The 18,272-nt window shown below is 34.5% G+C and overlaps 1 protein-coding gene across 1 annotated transcript in view; it reads left to right on the top strand.

The window, feature by feature from the left end:
- The window catches only part of plcb1 (phospholipase C beta 1), a 366,687-nt gene that overhangs the window by 287,661 nt on the left and 60,754 nt on the right, over positions 1-18,272 (top strand). Inside the window, exons 16-26 of the mRNA XM_088933143.1 lie at positions 2,411-2,481; positions 3,389-3,485; positions 3,765-3,849; positions 7,299-7,423; positions 7,609-7,763; positions 9,934-10,098; positions 12,388-12,487; positions 12,574-12,678; positions 13,900-14,009; positions 16,400-16,532; positions 17,458-17,511. Coding sequence (XP_088789269.1) covers positions 2,411-2,481; positions 3,389-3,485; positions 3,765-3,849; positions 7,299-7,423; positions 7,609-7,763; positions 9,934-10,098; positions 12,388-12,487; positions 12,574-12,678; positions 13,900-14,009; positions 16,400-16,532; positions 17,458-17,511 — 1,200 coding nt within the window. The remainder of the gene's footprint in view (positions 1-2,410; positions 2,482-3,388; positions 3,486-3,764; positions 3,850-7,298; positions 7,424-7,608; positions 7,764-9,933; positions 10,099-12,387; positions 12,488-12,573; positions 12,679-13,899; positions 14,010-16,399; positions 16,533-17,457; positions 17,512-18,272) is intronic.

The raw sequence follows: 18,272 nt of genomic DNA, 5'->3' as shown, positions 1-18,272 counted from the left end.
TGTCTGCTCTGCTTTGGCATCTTTTGCTAAACTTCATTTCTTTCAGCATCTGCTCCACTTGACCCTGCTGATGAAGTATAGTAGCTCTGCTTCACTCTGGTCTTCTGCCATATCATTCTGATGTTTATTTGGCCTACACAGAAAGCTAAGTAGAAGCACTTTTATGAATTGGGGAGATACAGTTGTTCACGGATACTGAATGGCTTCAAAACTTTCATTTTGGATGTCACAGAAATTCACTTATTGTATGTATGCCACATGCTCAGCTTGCTTACCCAAACTGAATTGTGGTTACACTGGTTTTACAATTGGCAGCTGAGCATTCCCTAAAAATGGGAGGTGTGTGATGGTGATTTTTGCTGGCTAGAGAGACAAAAGCACAAAGTACAAACCTACAAATGGGGACCCTTCTCCTTAGCAAAAATACACAGTATGCAGTCTGTCATGTGGTCCTAAAATTAAATAAGATCATCTGTTTCAGCATTAAATAAGAATATTCAGGTATGGTTGGCCAACAAAAGACCAGAGTGTTAAAGTCATCTACTGATTCTTTATGTAAATATGTTGTGAAATTTTTAAAGTCTCTGCTTGCATATTGCTTTTGAGCCTGGACATGTACAATATTTGATTGCTTTTGTCTAAACAGATTCCAGAATTTTTTTTTGCCATGGTGACCAAAATATTTTTAAATATTGAATTTGTCTATATTAAATGTAATCTGCCAGGTATTCCCTAACCTTGTTCTACCTAAATCTTTTTGAATTTCCTTTGCATTTTCTATACTATTTGCTGATCTGGATGATCTGCAAACATTACTATAATTTCATGTAATAATCATCATTATAGTAATTTTGAGTAGCTACTAGAAAACTAAAACATTATTTCAGGATTAAATTTACAGTTATTGTTTTGAACATTTTTTAAAACACATTTTAAAATACTGTTTTATTAAAGATTTGAAACAATTAAATGAGAAGAGGAGACACTGCATCAAATAATTTTAAATCAGTTGAAAAATTCAGATATAAGATAAGATCAGTTTATTGGCCATATACAATTTCTTGTATTAGGAATTTGTCTTTTCACATACCCCAACTTGCTCTCCACACACAGACAGGGAGAGAAGCTTGGTGTCAGAGCACAGGGTCAGCCATTTATATGGTGCCCCTGGAGCAGTTGGGGTTAAGGGCCTTGCTCAGGAGCCCCAACAGCATAGGATTCCTCTGCTGGCCGTGGGATACAAACTTGCAACCTTCCAGTCACAGGCACAGATCCTTAGCCATAGAGCCACCGCACCGGATAGTGGAGCCCCAGTGTTGAGAAACATACAGCTTTTCAGTCTCATGGGTAGTATCTCAGCACATCTTTGGATATGTGTGTCGAAACATTGTATTATATGATATACTGTATAATATTTTTAAGTCAGCTGCAATGCCTAAATAGTCAGTTAAATTATATTTAGATACTTTATTTTACACATGTGCTTATATTTGTGTGTATGTGCTGTACATTAACAGTGAGTTACAAGGGGCTATTTAAAAAAAATATATGTGACCCAACAGGAGAAATCCAAACACCAAAGTGGTTTAGACTGTAAAAAATGGTTGACAACCACTGTTTTATAGTGATATTGTTTTCTACAATTTATCTGTTAGGAATTTAAGAGTTTTTTTTTTTACGTCTGTAATCTGATCGGCATGGGAAAAAACACTGAAAATTTTACAGGAAAAAAATATTTTTATGGAAATGGGCAGTGTAGCCTCCTCCACTGATCACCTGTATTCAGCAGCTTTACATGTTTACATGTAGATATGTTTACTGTACATCTTTACGTGTTTAATCTGTTAGCGAAACAAAATTAATACCCTATCTTGTGTTTAGAAAATTCCACAATTGGAGTCCAGGTGTTACATAGCATACTTTTCAGTCTCATGGGCTGTATCTCAGCACACCTTTCTATGTGTGTGCCTAAACACTATATTATATGATATATCACTGCTGATTGTCTGATTTGGAAGTAAGTAGTGTTTATGACACTCTGAACTCTTTATATGGTTAACTATGACAACACAAACAGCCCTAATAATGACCTTGGAAAAAATGTATTTAACATGTTTATTTCTGGAAGAGGTGTGTGTGGTTTTCAAACTGGCAGATAATTTTGTGCTGTAAAACATAGAATTCCAATGGACAAAATGTGGGCAACTGTAAGATCTAAAGTAAATAAATCCAGTACCCAGAGCTTTTCCACTGAGGATGTCAATGTAGAACCTGGAGACTTCTACTGATTTCTTTTTTCTTCATTTTATGGGAATACTGTAACTGTTCATTTAAGATTGATACTGCACATGAATGAGCCTTATTGAACCTTTCTTCTGAATAGTGTTTAAAATGTATATTTGGTTTCCAGCGGAGGTAGATGCTGAGAGTGAAGATGAAGATGATGACGATGATGATTGTAAGAAGTCCTCCATGGATGAGGTATGGAGGCCTATGATGACATATTTAAGAAAACAATTATATTATGGCTATTTTACATGGACTTTCCAACTTGTCATATCATTGTAATTTAAAGAACTGGGTTGTTTAATTTCATGTAATAAAAATTAATAATAATATCATTTTGCAACCCATTAGTTGCTATTTGACCGTTGAATATTTCAATTAACATAAATACCAGTCTGTTTTTTACCTAAATATGAATTATAATGTTTTCACCCACACACAACCTTTCTTTTGATCACTAAATAAGAATTGCTTCTGCTTTGTTTCTGCTTGTTACTCATAGGTCGCAGTTCACATTATGTTCAAGCATGATAAGCCCTAGTCATGAAATAACTGTCCTTAAGCCATTACCAAATTTGTTAATGTGTATCATCAATCCTGTGGATAAAATGAGTAGTCATGATCTGTATTGCTTTTTAAAAAAACATTTAAAATGTAAGGTATTAGATCTTTGTTCCAGAACTTCCTGACATGGAATATAAGGCTGACACAGCCAGTGACGGATACTGGCACTCTAAATTTAAATTGCTTTGACTTTTTAAGCATTATAATTTCCCTTTAGTCTATTTCCATTAAAATAACAGAATGGGTATATTTTGTTTCATAATGTTAATGCGGTAATAATGTATATGTTGCTTGAAGTTTTTCTTCTACTTAGTATATTTTTTTTCAATCTGAAAATATTACTTCTTTATGAGAGCAAGGATGTCACTACAACAATACCCTCTCCTGTGTGTTTGCTATTCTACAGAGCAAGAATGCCCTCTAGTGTTTTTCTTGGAATTCTTCTTTTCTTTAATATTAGTGTTTGGTGAATACCACAGGATTCTATTGATTTGATGATGAACATTTCTTGTTTTTCCTTGTTTTTTGCTTTATGAAGGGAACTGCAGGAAGTGAAGCCTTTGCCACAGAAGAAATGTCAAACCTGGTGAATTACATTCAGCCTGTGAAGTTTGAGAGTTTTGAGGCTGCCAAAAGTACGCAGTTTTATGGATAAGTTCAAAATACTTCGTCATTTTTAACACATATATTAATACCCAATATGGACATGTTGACTCAACAAATAATTATATAATTTGCTGATTTGCAAGTCGTTACAGCTTTACCAGGAAAATTAGTTCAGCATAATTTTTAGCTTCATTGAATATACAAAGCTATACATGTATAAATTATAGATAAAATTAGATTATGAATGTGTGGACAATTATTTTTAAAATTATGAATAAATTATGTTTAACTAAATGTTTCTTTTGCAGAAATTAATCGAAGTTTTGAAATGTCATCATTTGTGGAAACGAAAGCTCTAGAGCAACTTACAAAGTCACCTGTGGAATTTGTGGAATATCCTTTTTTTAATTAAAATTAAGTTAAGGCTGAATCACAGTACAAAATATTAAATTATTTTCAGTAATGTGTCAGACAAATCTGCCTACTTAAGTGTACAAAACACTTATATTTGATTTCAACCTTTTAATATCTCTGGCCCTCTGTGGTTATCATTAGACAGTATACTGTTCAGTATGTCTCAGTGTGATCCCTTTTTATAATTTTGGTAATTTTAATCTTGCTTATGTGATGCTGATCTCCTTACACCTTAGCAGAGTCTACAGCTTGCTGTAAGCTGCAGCAGATTGCATTGTGTACCTTGTCTCAGCAGTATCTATTGTCAGCTGATGAACTTGACCATCAGATAACCTGGAGATATCTGCAAGAGTGATGGTAGCATACTGGTTAATAAAAAGTAGTAATACAATAACTGAATCTTTAATGCTTATTCTTGTTTGTGGAACTTGTATCAGTTGCAATATTTAACAAAATATCTGATAGCATTTCAGTAAGTGTGTGAAATACTGTACATTAAAACTGAAAACATCCCATTAATTTATATTGGAGAAATGTTTTCTGCAAAATTATTGAGACAATTAGTTTATTAATTTGTCTTATTTGGCATGGAATTAAAGATTCAGCATCCTATTTTTTTTTAAAACACCCACTGATGTAGAGGCACAGGTTATCGCATTTACCGATCAAAGCACTTACTCAAAAGCTTTTTTTTTTGTAAGGTACATTGAGGACTGCTCACAGCCATGACCTATTTATTAGTGTTTTAGGCCATTTTTGCAATAAAGGGCAAAAACTCTGTTGTCCAACTTCATACAATAGAACATCTTTTTTGACAGGCAAATGGTTTTTAAGTCATCTCTTGTTGTCATGTTGTAAATGAACTAAATGTCTGAACTGTCAGAGTTGAAATCATACAGAGAAAGAGAAAGTCCTACTCTGTAGTGGAAATCACTCTAGAAACTCCTTTGTGTCATGCTCTATCCATTGAGCTTTCTATAGGAAAGTGAAAGGAGCTTTCTTGTCAGTGTGCTGTTCCAGTTCATTTAAGAAACCAAAATGTGTTTTTTTTTAAGTTGGAAATCATTGTCAATCAATAAAAAAAAAAACTTATGCAACACATAAACCCTAGCTGGCAAAGAACATTCATCTTCTAATCATGCAATCAGACATTTTTCCAGTCCAGCAAAAAAACAAATCTCTTGATACTGAGATTCTGGAAAGTGTGCTGCATCATAAATCCATATCCCCTGTTGACTGTTGTTGTGCTTAAGAAACAGAAAAGTTAATACAATATATGTACTTTACATTTACATAACTATTTTGGCAATTTTAAATTAAGTATCAAAGATATCAGAATGTTAGATAGTTAATTTGCCTCCTAAAATGGTGTTTGGTGAAATGTCTGTATCTGAGATATTATATGTGAAGATAGGTACTCAGGTAATGGAACTCAAAGGTTTGTGTCTTTGTATTGTTTAAGGAAGGTATTTGTATTTGTATTTGAAACTCAAAAAACAAATGTTTGAAATAATAGTTCCTTATGCTTATATAGTGCTTTTCTGGACACTCCACTCAAAGTGCTCCCCACCACCATCAACAATGTGTAGCATCCACTATGGATGCAATGGCAGCCATAGTGCACCAGTAAGCTCACCACACATCAGCTATCAGTGGGGAGGAGAACAGAATAATGAAGGCAATTCATAGATGGGGATTATTAGAAGGCCATGATTGGTAAAGGCCAATGAGAGATTTGGCCAGGACGCCGGGATTACACCCCTACTCTTTTCAAGAAATGCCATGGGTTTTTAAATGACCACAGAGAGTCAGGACCTCTCAGGATCCAGTTTAACTCATCTGAAGGATGGCACCTTTTTATAGTATAGTGTCCCTATCACTATACTGGGGCATTAGGACGCACATAGACTGCAGGGTGAGAGTTCCCTGCTGTCCCCACTAACACCTCTTCCAGCAGCTAAGCTTAGTTTTTCCCAGGAGGTCTTCCATCCAGGTACTAACCAGGCTCACACCTGCTGAGCTTCAGTGGGTTGCCAGTTGTGGGTTGCAGGATGATAAGGCTGCTGGCAAATGTAAACACCGGTGTGAAGTGTGTTTATAGTACCATCCATATTGTAAACAAATTAAGTTAACATAGCTTTAAAACAAGATGAGACCACTGGAATTATAATGAAAGGCACAACACCTTCCTTAATGTGGTGCAGTGAAAATAGTTTATTTAGTTTTAAACATTTAACAAATCACTGACTCTTACTTTGACCATGGTGGAAAATATGGCAGTTCTGATATATTAAGGATGCATGAGCAGCAGATTGTGTTATTGGGTTATTGTATTAAACAAGAAAAATCACCTAAACAGTTTTTATATTTGTTTGAAGGATATCCTGTTATATAGACTTATTTACATATTTTGAGCAACTGAAGTTTATATGATTCAATTACGGTAATTTATAATATACTGTTTTCATATTATATCATAATAATATTATATAAGGCACTGAGTTCCTCAAGACCAGTTACAGTATATAGCTAATGCAATAACAAGCATGTTTTTTTAAGTAACTTTCTGGCTCTTGTATTTATTGCCCTCTAGAGGTTCACCAATGTCAGTGCATTATTGAAAGGGAAGCACTGTTGGCAGAAACTTTAGTAGTTTAACAGATGCTTCAAAATTTAACAATAACATCTGGTGGTTAACATGATAAGAGTGTCACATATTACAATACCTCATCTCAAGCTTAATCCCTTTGGAAATATATTAGCTTTTACAAAAGTAAATGCAAATCGGGACATGATTCACTCTTGTTCTATTTCAAGTTTGTTATAGCAATAGTTCACCTCTCAATAGAAAAAATAAGTACCCAAACTCTAATTATCACAGAACTTTAGCTGAGATTCACAATAATGGTATATTTTAGTACCTTCAGGTCTAGTCATTCTAGGATCACATTCATACCAGCTGCACTCTTCTCTCTTTCTTTTAAGCTTATCCCATAATGGCTTAAGGTGTTAAGATCATGTAACTGCTAATACCAATGCTCCTGTTCTTCTTAATAACTTAATTTAGGTTTAGGATGCCCGTGTTTTTATTTAGCTGAAATGTATTTAGTTGAAAAGCCTTCACCCACATTTTGCCTTTCTGGTATTTGCTCTAGTACTTCATTCATCCATACATTTTCAAAAGGCTTCGGCCAACTCAGTGTTGTAGGGGAGCTGGGGCCTAACCTGGCAAGCAATTGGCGCCAGTGCACTAGTTATCAAACAAATGTTAATAGTTTCTGACTATGTGAATATATTTGATTATCCTTCTTTAATGTAACATATCTTTATGTTTGCCATGTAATGTAAGATATCTCAGGGATTACATTTTATAGAAACTATATTAGAAAAACATTGATTTGTCCTTTTCCTTAATAAGATTTCTCCAGGTACAACAAATTACAGCTCAGCAGAATTTATCCAAAGGGCACCAGAGTGGATTCTTCCAACTACATGCCTCAAGTATTTTGGAATGCTGGGTGTCAGCTGGTAGCATTAAACTTCCAGACAATAGGTAAGATTACACCTATCACATTTTCATGCAAGATGCCAACGGAAGAGGATGTACTACATGCATGGTAAAAAATTGATAAAACATGGATTCAAAGACAGACTGGAATGCTTTTATGATTTTAAATTGTTAAGATTAGGTTGTGTTCTTTCAGATTCTCATTTATTTGACCTTTTGTTTTTCTATAGACCTCTCTATGCAGTTAAACTTGGGGATGTATGAATATAATGGGAAGTGTGGATATAGACTCAAACCTGAATTTATGAGGCGCCCAGACAAGCACTTTGATCCTTTCACAGAGAGCACTGTGGATGGAATAGTAGCAAATACATTATCAGTCAAGGTGAGTCTGCAGTTTTGTCACCTTCTAATTTGTCTGGTCGTATAATGTTAAAACTAAAAGTATTTGAATAAATAAATATGCTTTTAATAAAAGATATTGTATAAATACATTACATATTAAAATACAAAATTGATAAGAAATACTCTTTATCTTAAATCAATTATCTAGATTCTGGTATAGTTTGCTAACTAATCACATTTACAGACAACTATTCATACCAGACTATGAAGATTAGCAAACACTGAGGATATGTAAAAGGAAATTCAGAAAGGCTTAAACTAAATTCAGGACAGGTCAAACACTTGGAAACTAATGTTTTAATGTAGTGATGTGTAGGGTGTTGCATACAAGCTAACATACCAACAGCATGAACTACAAATATAAAATAGGAAAGTGAATTACTTATGAGAAGGGCTTTGGTATTTATGTGGACAGATTATTTTCATCTTCCAGTCAATGTGGGGAAGCAATAAAAAGCTAACAGTCTGTTAAATTATATTGTTAAAAACTGTGATACTAATGAAGGGGTGCCATTTTAAAGTTGTACAATGTACTAGTAAGAGCTGCTGTATACAGTTCTGCTAGACAAGATACAAGGACAATATTGCTGCTCTTGAATAAATCCAGAGAAGAAAAATCAGGTACAGTACTTTCTTGGGTTTAAAGAATTCAATTGTTTTACTCTTGAGAAGACCACAAGGGCACCTGTTTCAATTATTTAAAATCCACAGTCATGCCTTAGTATTTATTCTGAATCAAGGAAACACTAACCAGAGGGCACAAGTGAAAACTAAGGGAAGGCACATTTTCAACCAAGAACAAGAGGTATTAGTTTACATAAAAAGTGTTGTGGGGTACGGTATGTAACAAACTGCTCATCCGTGTTGTTGAAGCTGATCCCTGGGCGTCTTCAAAGAAATGCTTGAAATCAATCTTTGGATCATTTAGCTGTTAAGTAACCAAATGAACTTAATAAACCAAATGATCACCTCACATTCAAAATCATTCTTATATCGGTATTAAGGTATTTTGAATGAATCTTGTGGATTTATAAAATTGATTAATTTGTGAAGTTCAAGGTCAGTTGTTTTTGCATTAGCTTGTCTTCCTTATGTTTTGTAATATATTCTTGAAAGGTCATATTGAATTTAGAATATTCCCTAGGCTGAATGTACCAGAACTAAATTGTTTAACCTTTGAAGATTTTAAAATTGTTGAATTAAAAATAATTTGTTATTTAAATGTTAATAACACTATTAATCTATTAATCATTTATGGAAGATAACTGACTTTTATTGATAGACGTACAGTTAAGCATTGAGAGTGCATTCCAACAAAGTTACTTGTTTCTGTTAATTTCCACAAATCTATTGTTATCGTAACAAAGTAGGTTTAAGCACGCTTAACTGCCCCCAGTGAGCACAGTCTACAAGGAGCTAGGTTGCTTCATTGGGTAGGGAGGTGAGAGCTCGCTGGCAGATGTACTGTAGTATCTATAGCTGCTGGTGTGGGTTGAAGGGATCCCATGAGGTTTTGGTGAAAAAGGAACAATTAGACAGTCTAGATGTGAAAGGAATGAAGGTAACAGCAAACCTCGCTGCTACTATTTCAGGAATGCCAGGGTTGGTCATTGAGAAGCATCCCTTTCCAACCAGCCTCAGCCATGGAAAGGATTAGACTTAAAGGGTTAAAAATGAACTGATGGAGAGACTAGGGAATATTTTTATCATTCCTTAAAGTGATTAAAATGTGCTTGAGAACCAGAGATAAGAAAATAATTTCTGAAAGGCAACCTGGGTAAAGAAGGCACTATCTAAAAGAACTGAGAAGGGAAAAATGCTTTAAGGGGAATTATCTGTTATACTTTCCCCTTATGGGGAGATTATCCATAACCCCAGAGGGATTACTGTTCAGAGAGACTGAAAATGTAAACTGACCATAGGGCCCAGTGAAACATACAGTATCACCAAAGGCTGAATGTCCAGTACTGAAGATAGAGTAGTTGTACACCTATGGCATGGTAGACCTTCGGAAGTACAGAGCAATACAGTTTCTAAATGGAATTTACAATCCCTAAACAACTAAGTAATGTAATAAATGTAATAAAGTATTATGATTATGTCATAATAAACAATTATAATTAAATAATAATATCATTATTTATTGTTAGATTATATCTGGCCAGTTTCTGTCAGATAAGAAAGTTGGAACGTATGTAGAAATTGACATGTTTGGACTTCCGGTTGATACAAGAAGGAAAGCTTTTAAGACAAAGACCTCCCAAGGAAATGCAGTCAATCCTGTTTGGGAAGAGGAGGCTATAATGTTTAAGAAGGTAAGTAAACCAAATGCGGTAGAGTATTTGAAATAATTACGATTTTCTCAATATCAGGTAATTCCAGAATCTTCTGCACAAACAATTTTCTTCTTACCCCTCATAAGCCACAATATAATGGCAATGAAACAGTTCTGTAATATCATTTTAATTCTCATGACTAAAACTGGAATAATTACTTTTGTCTTTGCAAACAAATATTACAGCTGTTATATGTCTTCTCCCTTTTGATTGCAGAACAGATACAAACTCAGCACTAACTATACTGTATATAAACACATTTCTACATCTGGATGCACTTTTGATTTTAATTTGTTAGCTTTTTATTTTAAAAATAGATTTTAAAGAATACAAGTTTCAGACTAGGCCTCAGATTTACTTTGTGACTTCCCCTTACGTTTTTATGCACTCAGTGGAAGCTAGAAGCACTTATGAAGAAGCATTATTGTCTGACATAACTCAGAGGGAATTCAAAAACCATTCCATTGTCTATATTTCAAAATTACAGCATGTTTCATTATGCTGTGTCATACACAAAACGGAAGATATTAACACTTATCCAATATAAAATTAGAACTCACAAAGTCCTGTTTTTTAATGATATAGCTAAATGCTACGTTTTCATTTTAGATCTTCAAATGCCTATATACTGTATTATGCTCACATAGTCACAAGCACAAAAGCAGAATGAGGGTGACCCCTACAGGCTGTAATTTATATAATTTAATCACATAGAGTAGGGTGAGAGAACATACTGTATATTGAGCATAAAAAACATCACTTCTTTGCAACGAATACATAAAGCTTTCATGAAAAAGACAAAAAATCCTTTAGATAGCAAATGCTTTGACGTTTTATTGAACATACAAGAAACATTGTAAGTCATATCATTATACTATATAACATTTGTCATCAGCAGCGGGTCTACTGTCATAGTGTGTCATGATGTGTCTTCAGTCACGGTTGAAGCATACAATCTGTACATCTGTGACACATGCTTTGCAACAGTAAGGAGATGTTATCTGGTGGGATTCTATTTCATTCCTCTCTTAAAGCTGAGCAAGCATGTGCCTTTTCACTGGTCTCAAGTCATACTTCATCCCATTTAATTGCAAAAATGTATAATGGAGCCCAAGTGGGTAATCCACGACACAACTGTTAAATTCCCATCTTGTAAAAAAGCCATTGTTATACTGTATGAGCAGCATTAGGACATGTGTTGTTATGTTAGAATAAGACTACAGGAAGGGCTGTGAGTGAGGTCTTAAACATTGATTAACAAAACACGGTCAGGTTTACATTATATAGCAAACATGGAGTGATGTAGAAACCAGCACTCCTGTCCATACAATCAAACTTGGACCGGCCCATCAGTTTTGGTGAATGAATTGTGTCCCAGATTGTAACCTGTCATTTGGCTGCAACATCTTTCCACTTTCCAGTTTCCCAGTTAACAAACAATAATATGCTGACTTGGGTGACTTTCTAACATTCACAGAGAGTTACAGAGGTGTTCTTTTCTTGATACATGGAGCATATTGGTTACTTTTTTTACATTACATTTACATTCAATGCTTTTCAATCACTCTGTCCCCCAAGTCCAGTCAACATTCTCTCTAATGAGATCAGATTATATGACAGTCAGTCATGAATTCTCAAGTAATCAACATAATGCTTTAAACATTTAATCAGCATTAAAGTATCTTTAAATTATTTCTCTAAAAACATACTGTGCATACATAGTGATTTATTTTAGTGTTCGGTATACTGTATATACATACATGTTACAGCATGAATATGTAGGGGATTCTTGAAATACTTTACATTTCTTAATATCTTCTAGTTTACAGTGGTTATTTTGAAGTAACACATACATTTGAAATTGTAATATCTGATTTTTAAATAATATCTTTGTCCTAATTAACAATAAAAATCCAAGATGATAAATAAAAAATGATTAAAAAATTCAAAATTGTAAAAATCATATGGTCCTACAACATATTTGTTATTCCTGTTATTATTTATTATGTTTGTAAGGTAAGGTACTGTCTACATTATATGGCGTCTGTTGTATTGTGTATGTCCTGAGAGATTAGCATGAAGAATAATTCCAATATAAATGTACATATGGCAAAAACTACTCTACAATATTCTAAAATTATGTAGTGGTATTTTTTAGAAAAGTAAGACTTAAATTTTTGTCAGAAGAATAAAACAGATTTATACGTATGAAACTTCTCTGTGATGCATCATGTTCACCAGACTGTCAACAATGCCTTTATTTCATAGGTTGTGCTGCCCTCTTTAGCTTCATTGAGAATAGCAGTATTCGAAGAAGGTGGTAAATTTATAGGCCACCGTATCATCCCTGTCTCTGCGATCAGACCAGGTAAGAGCTCCAGGCATGTTGTGCTTGACTCATTCATTGTCTTGCTGACACTGCTTCTGTTTAGTTTACAAATCCTTCTTTTTTAGGTTATCACTACATTGGCCTTAGAAATGAAAAGAACCAACCTCTGACACTACCTGCTCTTTTTGTGTACATCGAAGTGAAGGACTATGTACCAGATACCTTTGCAGGTACCTTATATTTTTTCTTTTTTATTGATGCCCATTAAAGGACAAGAAGATGAAATTCTGAATGTTTCAAAATTATAGCACTCTGACGAACTTGTTCCTAGTTGTCTTCAAGAGTTTTGGGATTTACTATAGCTGTTCTGAAAAGACGTACTTGTTTATAAACATTCTTATTAATGAAAAGAGTTTTTATTCTGACATCTTGATTTTACTGTATGTGGTTTCAACTAATGTATGAATTATATACTGTTTATATTTGTTTTTATTACTGTATATTGAAACTGATTAACATAGCTTATTTTAGTGTTTTATTTAGGAAAGGTTGTTACTGACTGAAATTACTATTACTATTAATTTGTTTTCTCTGTGTGTATTGTGATCCCAGTTTTGGAATTTCCTACAGCTTCTTCTCATCACCAAGTCCTTGGCTCATGTACTCTGAGGCTCAGTGAACCTTACACTGTCTTTCCTGCAACTTGAAATCTCTTACTTAATCTAGGAGCCTCTCTACTCCTAGGCAGTTTGTTTTGCCTTCACAACAGGCATTCAAAATAGTGACTGACAAACCTTCACAGCCTTTCGGGGAAACCTTTTCTCTGTTTTCCCCACTCAGCACATACATTACTCTCCTCCGAGGGAGGTGCTACTACACTGCCCTCTCATTGGAACAACTAGGATATGACACATACTCTAGTTTCTTATGCTCACACTGTTTGAGCTCGTCCACTGTCAACAACTTCTGAACCCTCAGCTTGTAGACTCTCAGTGTTAGAGTCTCATACGTCTGACACAATGTTTTTGGTGGCATCTCATGTCTCATCTCATTGTTTCTCATTTAATTCATTCTCATTTTGTTCATTCTCTCTCATGCTCTGGTCCTTTCATGACCTGTTCTGAGGCCATATCCCTGAATGTCAATTCTCATCACCAAGTCCTTGGTTCACAGACTCTTGGCCTCAGTGAATCACGCACTGTCTTTCTTACTTAATCTAGGAGCCCCTCTATTCCTAGACATCTCACACTCCTGCTCTGCATGTCACACACCCAAGTCCACATCTCTCTTTCTCATGGACTCCTACTTCTGGAGCCTCCCTCTGGCCAGTCAGACCTACAGATAGTCTTTTATCATGCAGTGAAAAAAACAATCCACTGATTTTTGTTAACATTATTATTAGGTTTCTAGAGCAAAACATTAATTGCATTTTGGTAACGTGCTGTTAACAGATGTGATTGAAGCACTCTCCAACCCAATCAGATATGTCAACCTCATGGAGCAGAGAGCCAGACAACTAGTTGCTCTGACACTTGAGGAGGAAGAGGATGTCAGCAAAGAGGTAAGGATTTTTTGTGATTGATGGTTTTTGTGACTAATTAAGTCTAAAAATGTCTGTACTTGTTCTCTGATATAAATAGGGTTGTTGAAGAAACAAGAACAACATGGAGAATATACAATAAGAGTGTTTTGACAGAAAACACAAGTGTTCTGAGCAGAAACTATGGATAGTTGGATACTACAACATCAGGGCAGTTAGGACCTTCAACAATTCCTTCCCATAAGTTGCCACACCAATTCACAAACTGAAGAGCACTTGCTAGTGCTCCCTCCCACGGACCGAAACAGTCACCACCTCCTGTCCTCACTTAGCTTGTAGCAGAGAAAAGTGATGAACATTAATGCAGCCAACCCACCTTACCCAGAGTAAACATCATAGGACTGCAGACTCGTGTCAAAACCCCCCATAATATACAGTAGCAAGACAGGAAGGAAAAAAAGTTTCCTTATTACGTGTCACAAAAATTCAACTCCTCACTAAATATCTTAACAATATCAGAATAAAGACACACAAGGCATGTACTGTACATTAAACAGTAACAGAGTTCTTTATAGGAGGCATACTAGACAACTAATTCCCCATTGCATATCCTTACTTGTAGGTAACAATTCACATGCTTCACAGTATTGAATTTTCATTAAAAAATATCTGTAAAAAGAGGAAGGTAGGGAAATTTCAGTTTTAGTCTTAATTAGTTCTTTTTGATCAACTAAACTGATTTGATATCACATAGACATTTTCTAAAAGCTCATTTCTCATTTCCTAAGAGATAATAGAGAGGATTTCCTTTGTATTAAGTGATCTTACACACAAGATGTGAATACTTATTTTTGTAACTTTACAGAAACTTATGGAGTAAGTGAAATAAAAGGGAAAAGAACACCTTAGGAACCTTGTAGTATAATATAATAGTTGTCTCTGTATAGCATTTCAGCCAAGGTACCTTATCCAGTTTATAGACCTTCAGATCGTGTCTTGCATATGTGGAATATAATTAAACCATGGTAAAAAGATACTAGCAAAATGTTACCAGTTAGACCTTGTTATTTTTTAATATAAATCAATATTTTTATTCCTATTTTCTCTGTGTTATTTTTGTAAGGGTGTTCATGTGTGGTCACAGTTCATATAAAATTGTTTTCACCAGTTAACAAATGTACTAGTAAAATTAATTCAGAAAAGACAAATTTTCACTTAAACCTACCTAACTTAAGAGCATAACTAGGGCAACTGAGTATTGCATCTCCAACCATTAAGATCAACATATTTGAGGCAATCTATTGTAGATTTGTAAGGGTGGAACAGAAGATGAAAACAACTCTCTCCTGGCTGTTATTACCTACAAAGAGTGAAGGAAGAAACAGACAGGAGAGCAAATCAAGAACCACTTAAATCAGGCACCATAGCAACTGCTGTTGAAACAGTTTTGGTTATCTTGGGAGCTGGGTTGCCAATGGGGCCCATAGACATGAAAGTGCTGTTGAAAACTGTAGTAGATGAGGGTTCTGTACTTGGACTATGCTAGTGGGAGGGGAGAGTGCAGCACTGGATACTTAAACTGAAGTGACAGAGCATACTGCATCCAGAGCATGAACATGCTGAACAATGCTAAGGAGAATTGGATACCACAGTTACGTTTATACATTACGCAGCAGGCTGGAGGTACTGACAGATTTGCATGCTTGTTCCTTTTGTGCTCTCCTTTCTAATGTTTTACTGCAATAAACAAAAAGACAGCAATGTTTTTTTTTTAAATATGCAATAATGATGTGTTAGTTGTGTTATATAATTATTATTTAGTTATTAGATATGTGAATCTGTCCATCAAGATATATTCGCTTAAACTTAAGACCTTTTAGGTCATAATGCTTCAGTTTAAAATACACAAATGTTTGTGCTGGTGTTTTTGAATGTTTAAATGTACAGATAGAAACAGTACTGTATATGTCTAATATATTTGGATTATACTGTAAGAACTATGAATAAAGTTAATCTGAGATGGATATGCTTATTAAAATGATTTAACTAGGAAAATATAATTGACATGTAATTCATCTCTTTTGGCTTCAAAACTAGAGATACAGTAGCTTACATACTGCAAAACTCCAGTATATACTGTATAAGAAACATGGCTGATTTCATACACATTTGCACTGCTAAATATACAATAATGGGCTCTTACCCCCCTCCCCTTCCTGATTTAAAAGTAATTGTCATAGTATCAGTGTATTAACTAAAAATGTCTCTTGGATAGATACTGTATGTCATATACTGTACTGTACAGTATGTCACCCTTTCTTGTTCGAAGCAAAACAGTGGTTGGTGCCTTTTCACAGTTTAGTTTGAAATACAGTATTTGTTTTGATTTGATACAGTATTGATTTTTTTAGGTGGAACCAGGTGATATGCTGTCAGAACCTAACAGTGATCCCAAGCCAACCCCTGCCGAAAATGGTGTAAATCACACCCCCTCTTTTGCTCCGAAACCACTGTCCCAGACAGTTCACCCTCCGCCACCAGCAGGTAGGAGATTCACAGGAAATATATTTGTCTGTCCTATTTCAGGTCTTCAGATAAAAAGTATCAATAAAGGCAGGGAGATGAGAGAATAAAATAAATAAAAACAATAATATATTTGGCTGATATTGGCTAAAGAAAATATCGGCTAAATATTAGAAGACATAAACAGATTTATGAAGGAGTTTTAGCCCAACAGTAATTCTACTTGCCTGTGGGACACTTTTTTAAGGTTAGTGAATAAAAACACCATCTTGGTAAAACATCAAAGAACAGGGCTAGGACCTCTAATAGGTTGGATGTTTGGGGTTCGAGGATGATTTACTGTAAGATGATTATAGATCCATGCCATAACTTTATCATAATTTAAGGAACAAAAATATTATATGTTTTGTGGTTATTATTGTTGATACCATTTAGAATAGTGCCCACACAATGTGTTATGACAGCAAAGTCAGAATGGTTATTTTTGCTTATCCGTTGCAAGCACTAAATGAATTAAGTACATTATGCAACCCATTGGGATCTCCAAATTCTTTGTGTAATCATATGACACACAACCAAATAGTGACTTTTACGCACTGCAATTTACTTCAAAAGAATGTGCCCCATTACTAATGGTCACTTAAAATCACCGAGTAGAGTTTTTTTTTCTAAAACAATCTGATGTAAGCATGGAATTACTCCAAAATAAAATGTGTAGTTTCTGGTACATATTATTTATATTAATCTCATGATCAAAGATAGAAATTTCTTGACAACAAAATAAAAATACATTTTTTGACTTAGCTGTCAAATGTTTGTATGGCACTGCACATTGTATTTTCAAAATTAAAGATGAAAATTAAAAATATTTAAGATGAATCTTCAGTAATGTGCATGTACAGTATTTGTTTTCTAAATGACTTTAAAAATGGGATGTCTGTTTTAGGTTCAGTGAAAACAACAGTGAAAACTGAAGATGTTATACAAAGTGTTCTCACAGGTAAGGAGTCTTTTTTATGATGTAAAGTCTGTAATAGTTGTAATATTCCATGGGTACCCATTTTAATGCTAATAGCGAGACTAGCATAGTGTGATAATCATTTTAAGTATTTTATTGTCTGTTTTTTTTTAGTTATAACTTAAAACAATTGATAGAACAAATACCCCCCTTTAATTTTACCCCACTCTGTGGATTAGTTTTCTTAATATATGTTGTGTGTCTTGAAAGATGCAGCAAAAATGCTTTGTGACCTTTTCGGTTGTCCACATTTTGACTTGTACCCACCAGGCTTTATACTGTCATTTCCATTCCATTGCTTAAATGCAAAATTGCTTGTTTAAAAGCTGCAGCCAGTGTTAAGCTGCTAACACTGCAGTTGTTTGATCCCCATGCAATTACTGTATACTGTATTACCCCCCACAAAATTTTAGGATTCATGTAAGTTCATATAAGAAGAGCGTCATATCAATTATGACCTGATGCTACATTGTCATAGGTCTACTACATGATTCAGATATACAGTGTCTGGTATTTTTTTAAAATTTATTTTAGAGGAGTATTTAGAGAATCATACTCAGAAGTGATGACAGGAAGTAGGTTAGATTTACAACTTTATTTTTTGGTTTATTTGAAAACCTAAGCTCCTTACGACCACTTTTCTGAAAAAAAAGCACAGTTCACTTCCAGGTGTTCTTGTTACTTGCGTTAGATATAATTTTATTATCTTAATATTGTTGCCAAAAAAAGCATTTTAGAGTTTT

Source organism: Atractosteus spatula, chromosome 2, assembly GCF_055471065.1.
Source record: "Atractosteus spatula isolate fAtrSpa1 chromosome 2, fAtrSpa1.hap1, whole genome shotgun sequence".
Classification (NCBI taxonomy): domain Eukaryota; kingdom Metazoa; phylum Chordata; class Actinopteri; order Semionotiformes; family Lepisosteidae; genus Atractosteus; species Atractosteus spatula.
This window is presented reverse-complemented; position numbering and strand designations above follow the sequence as displayed.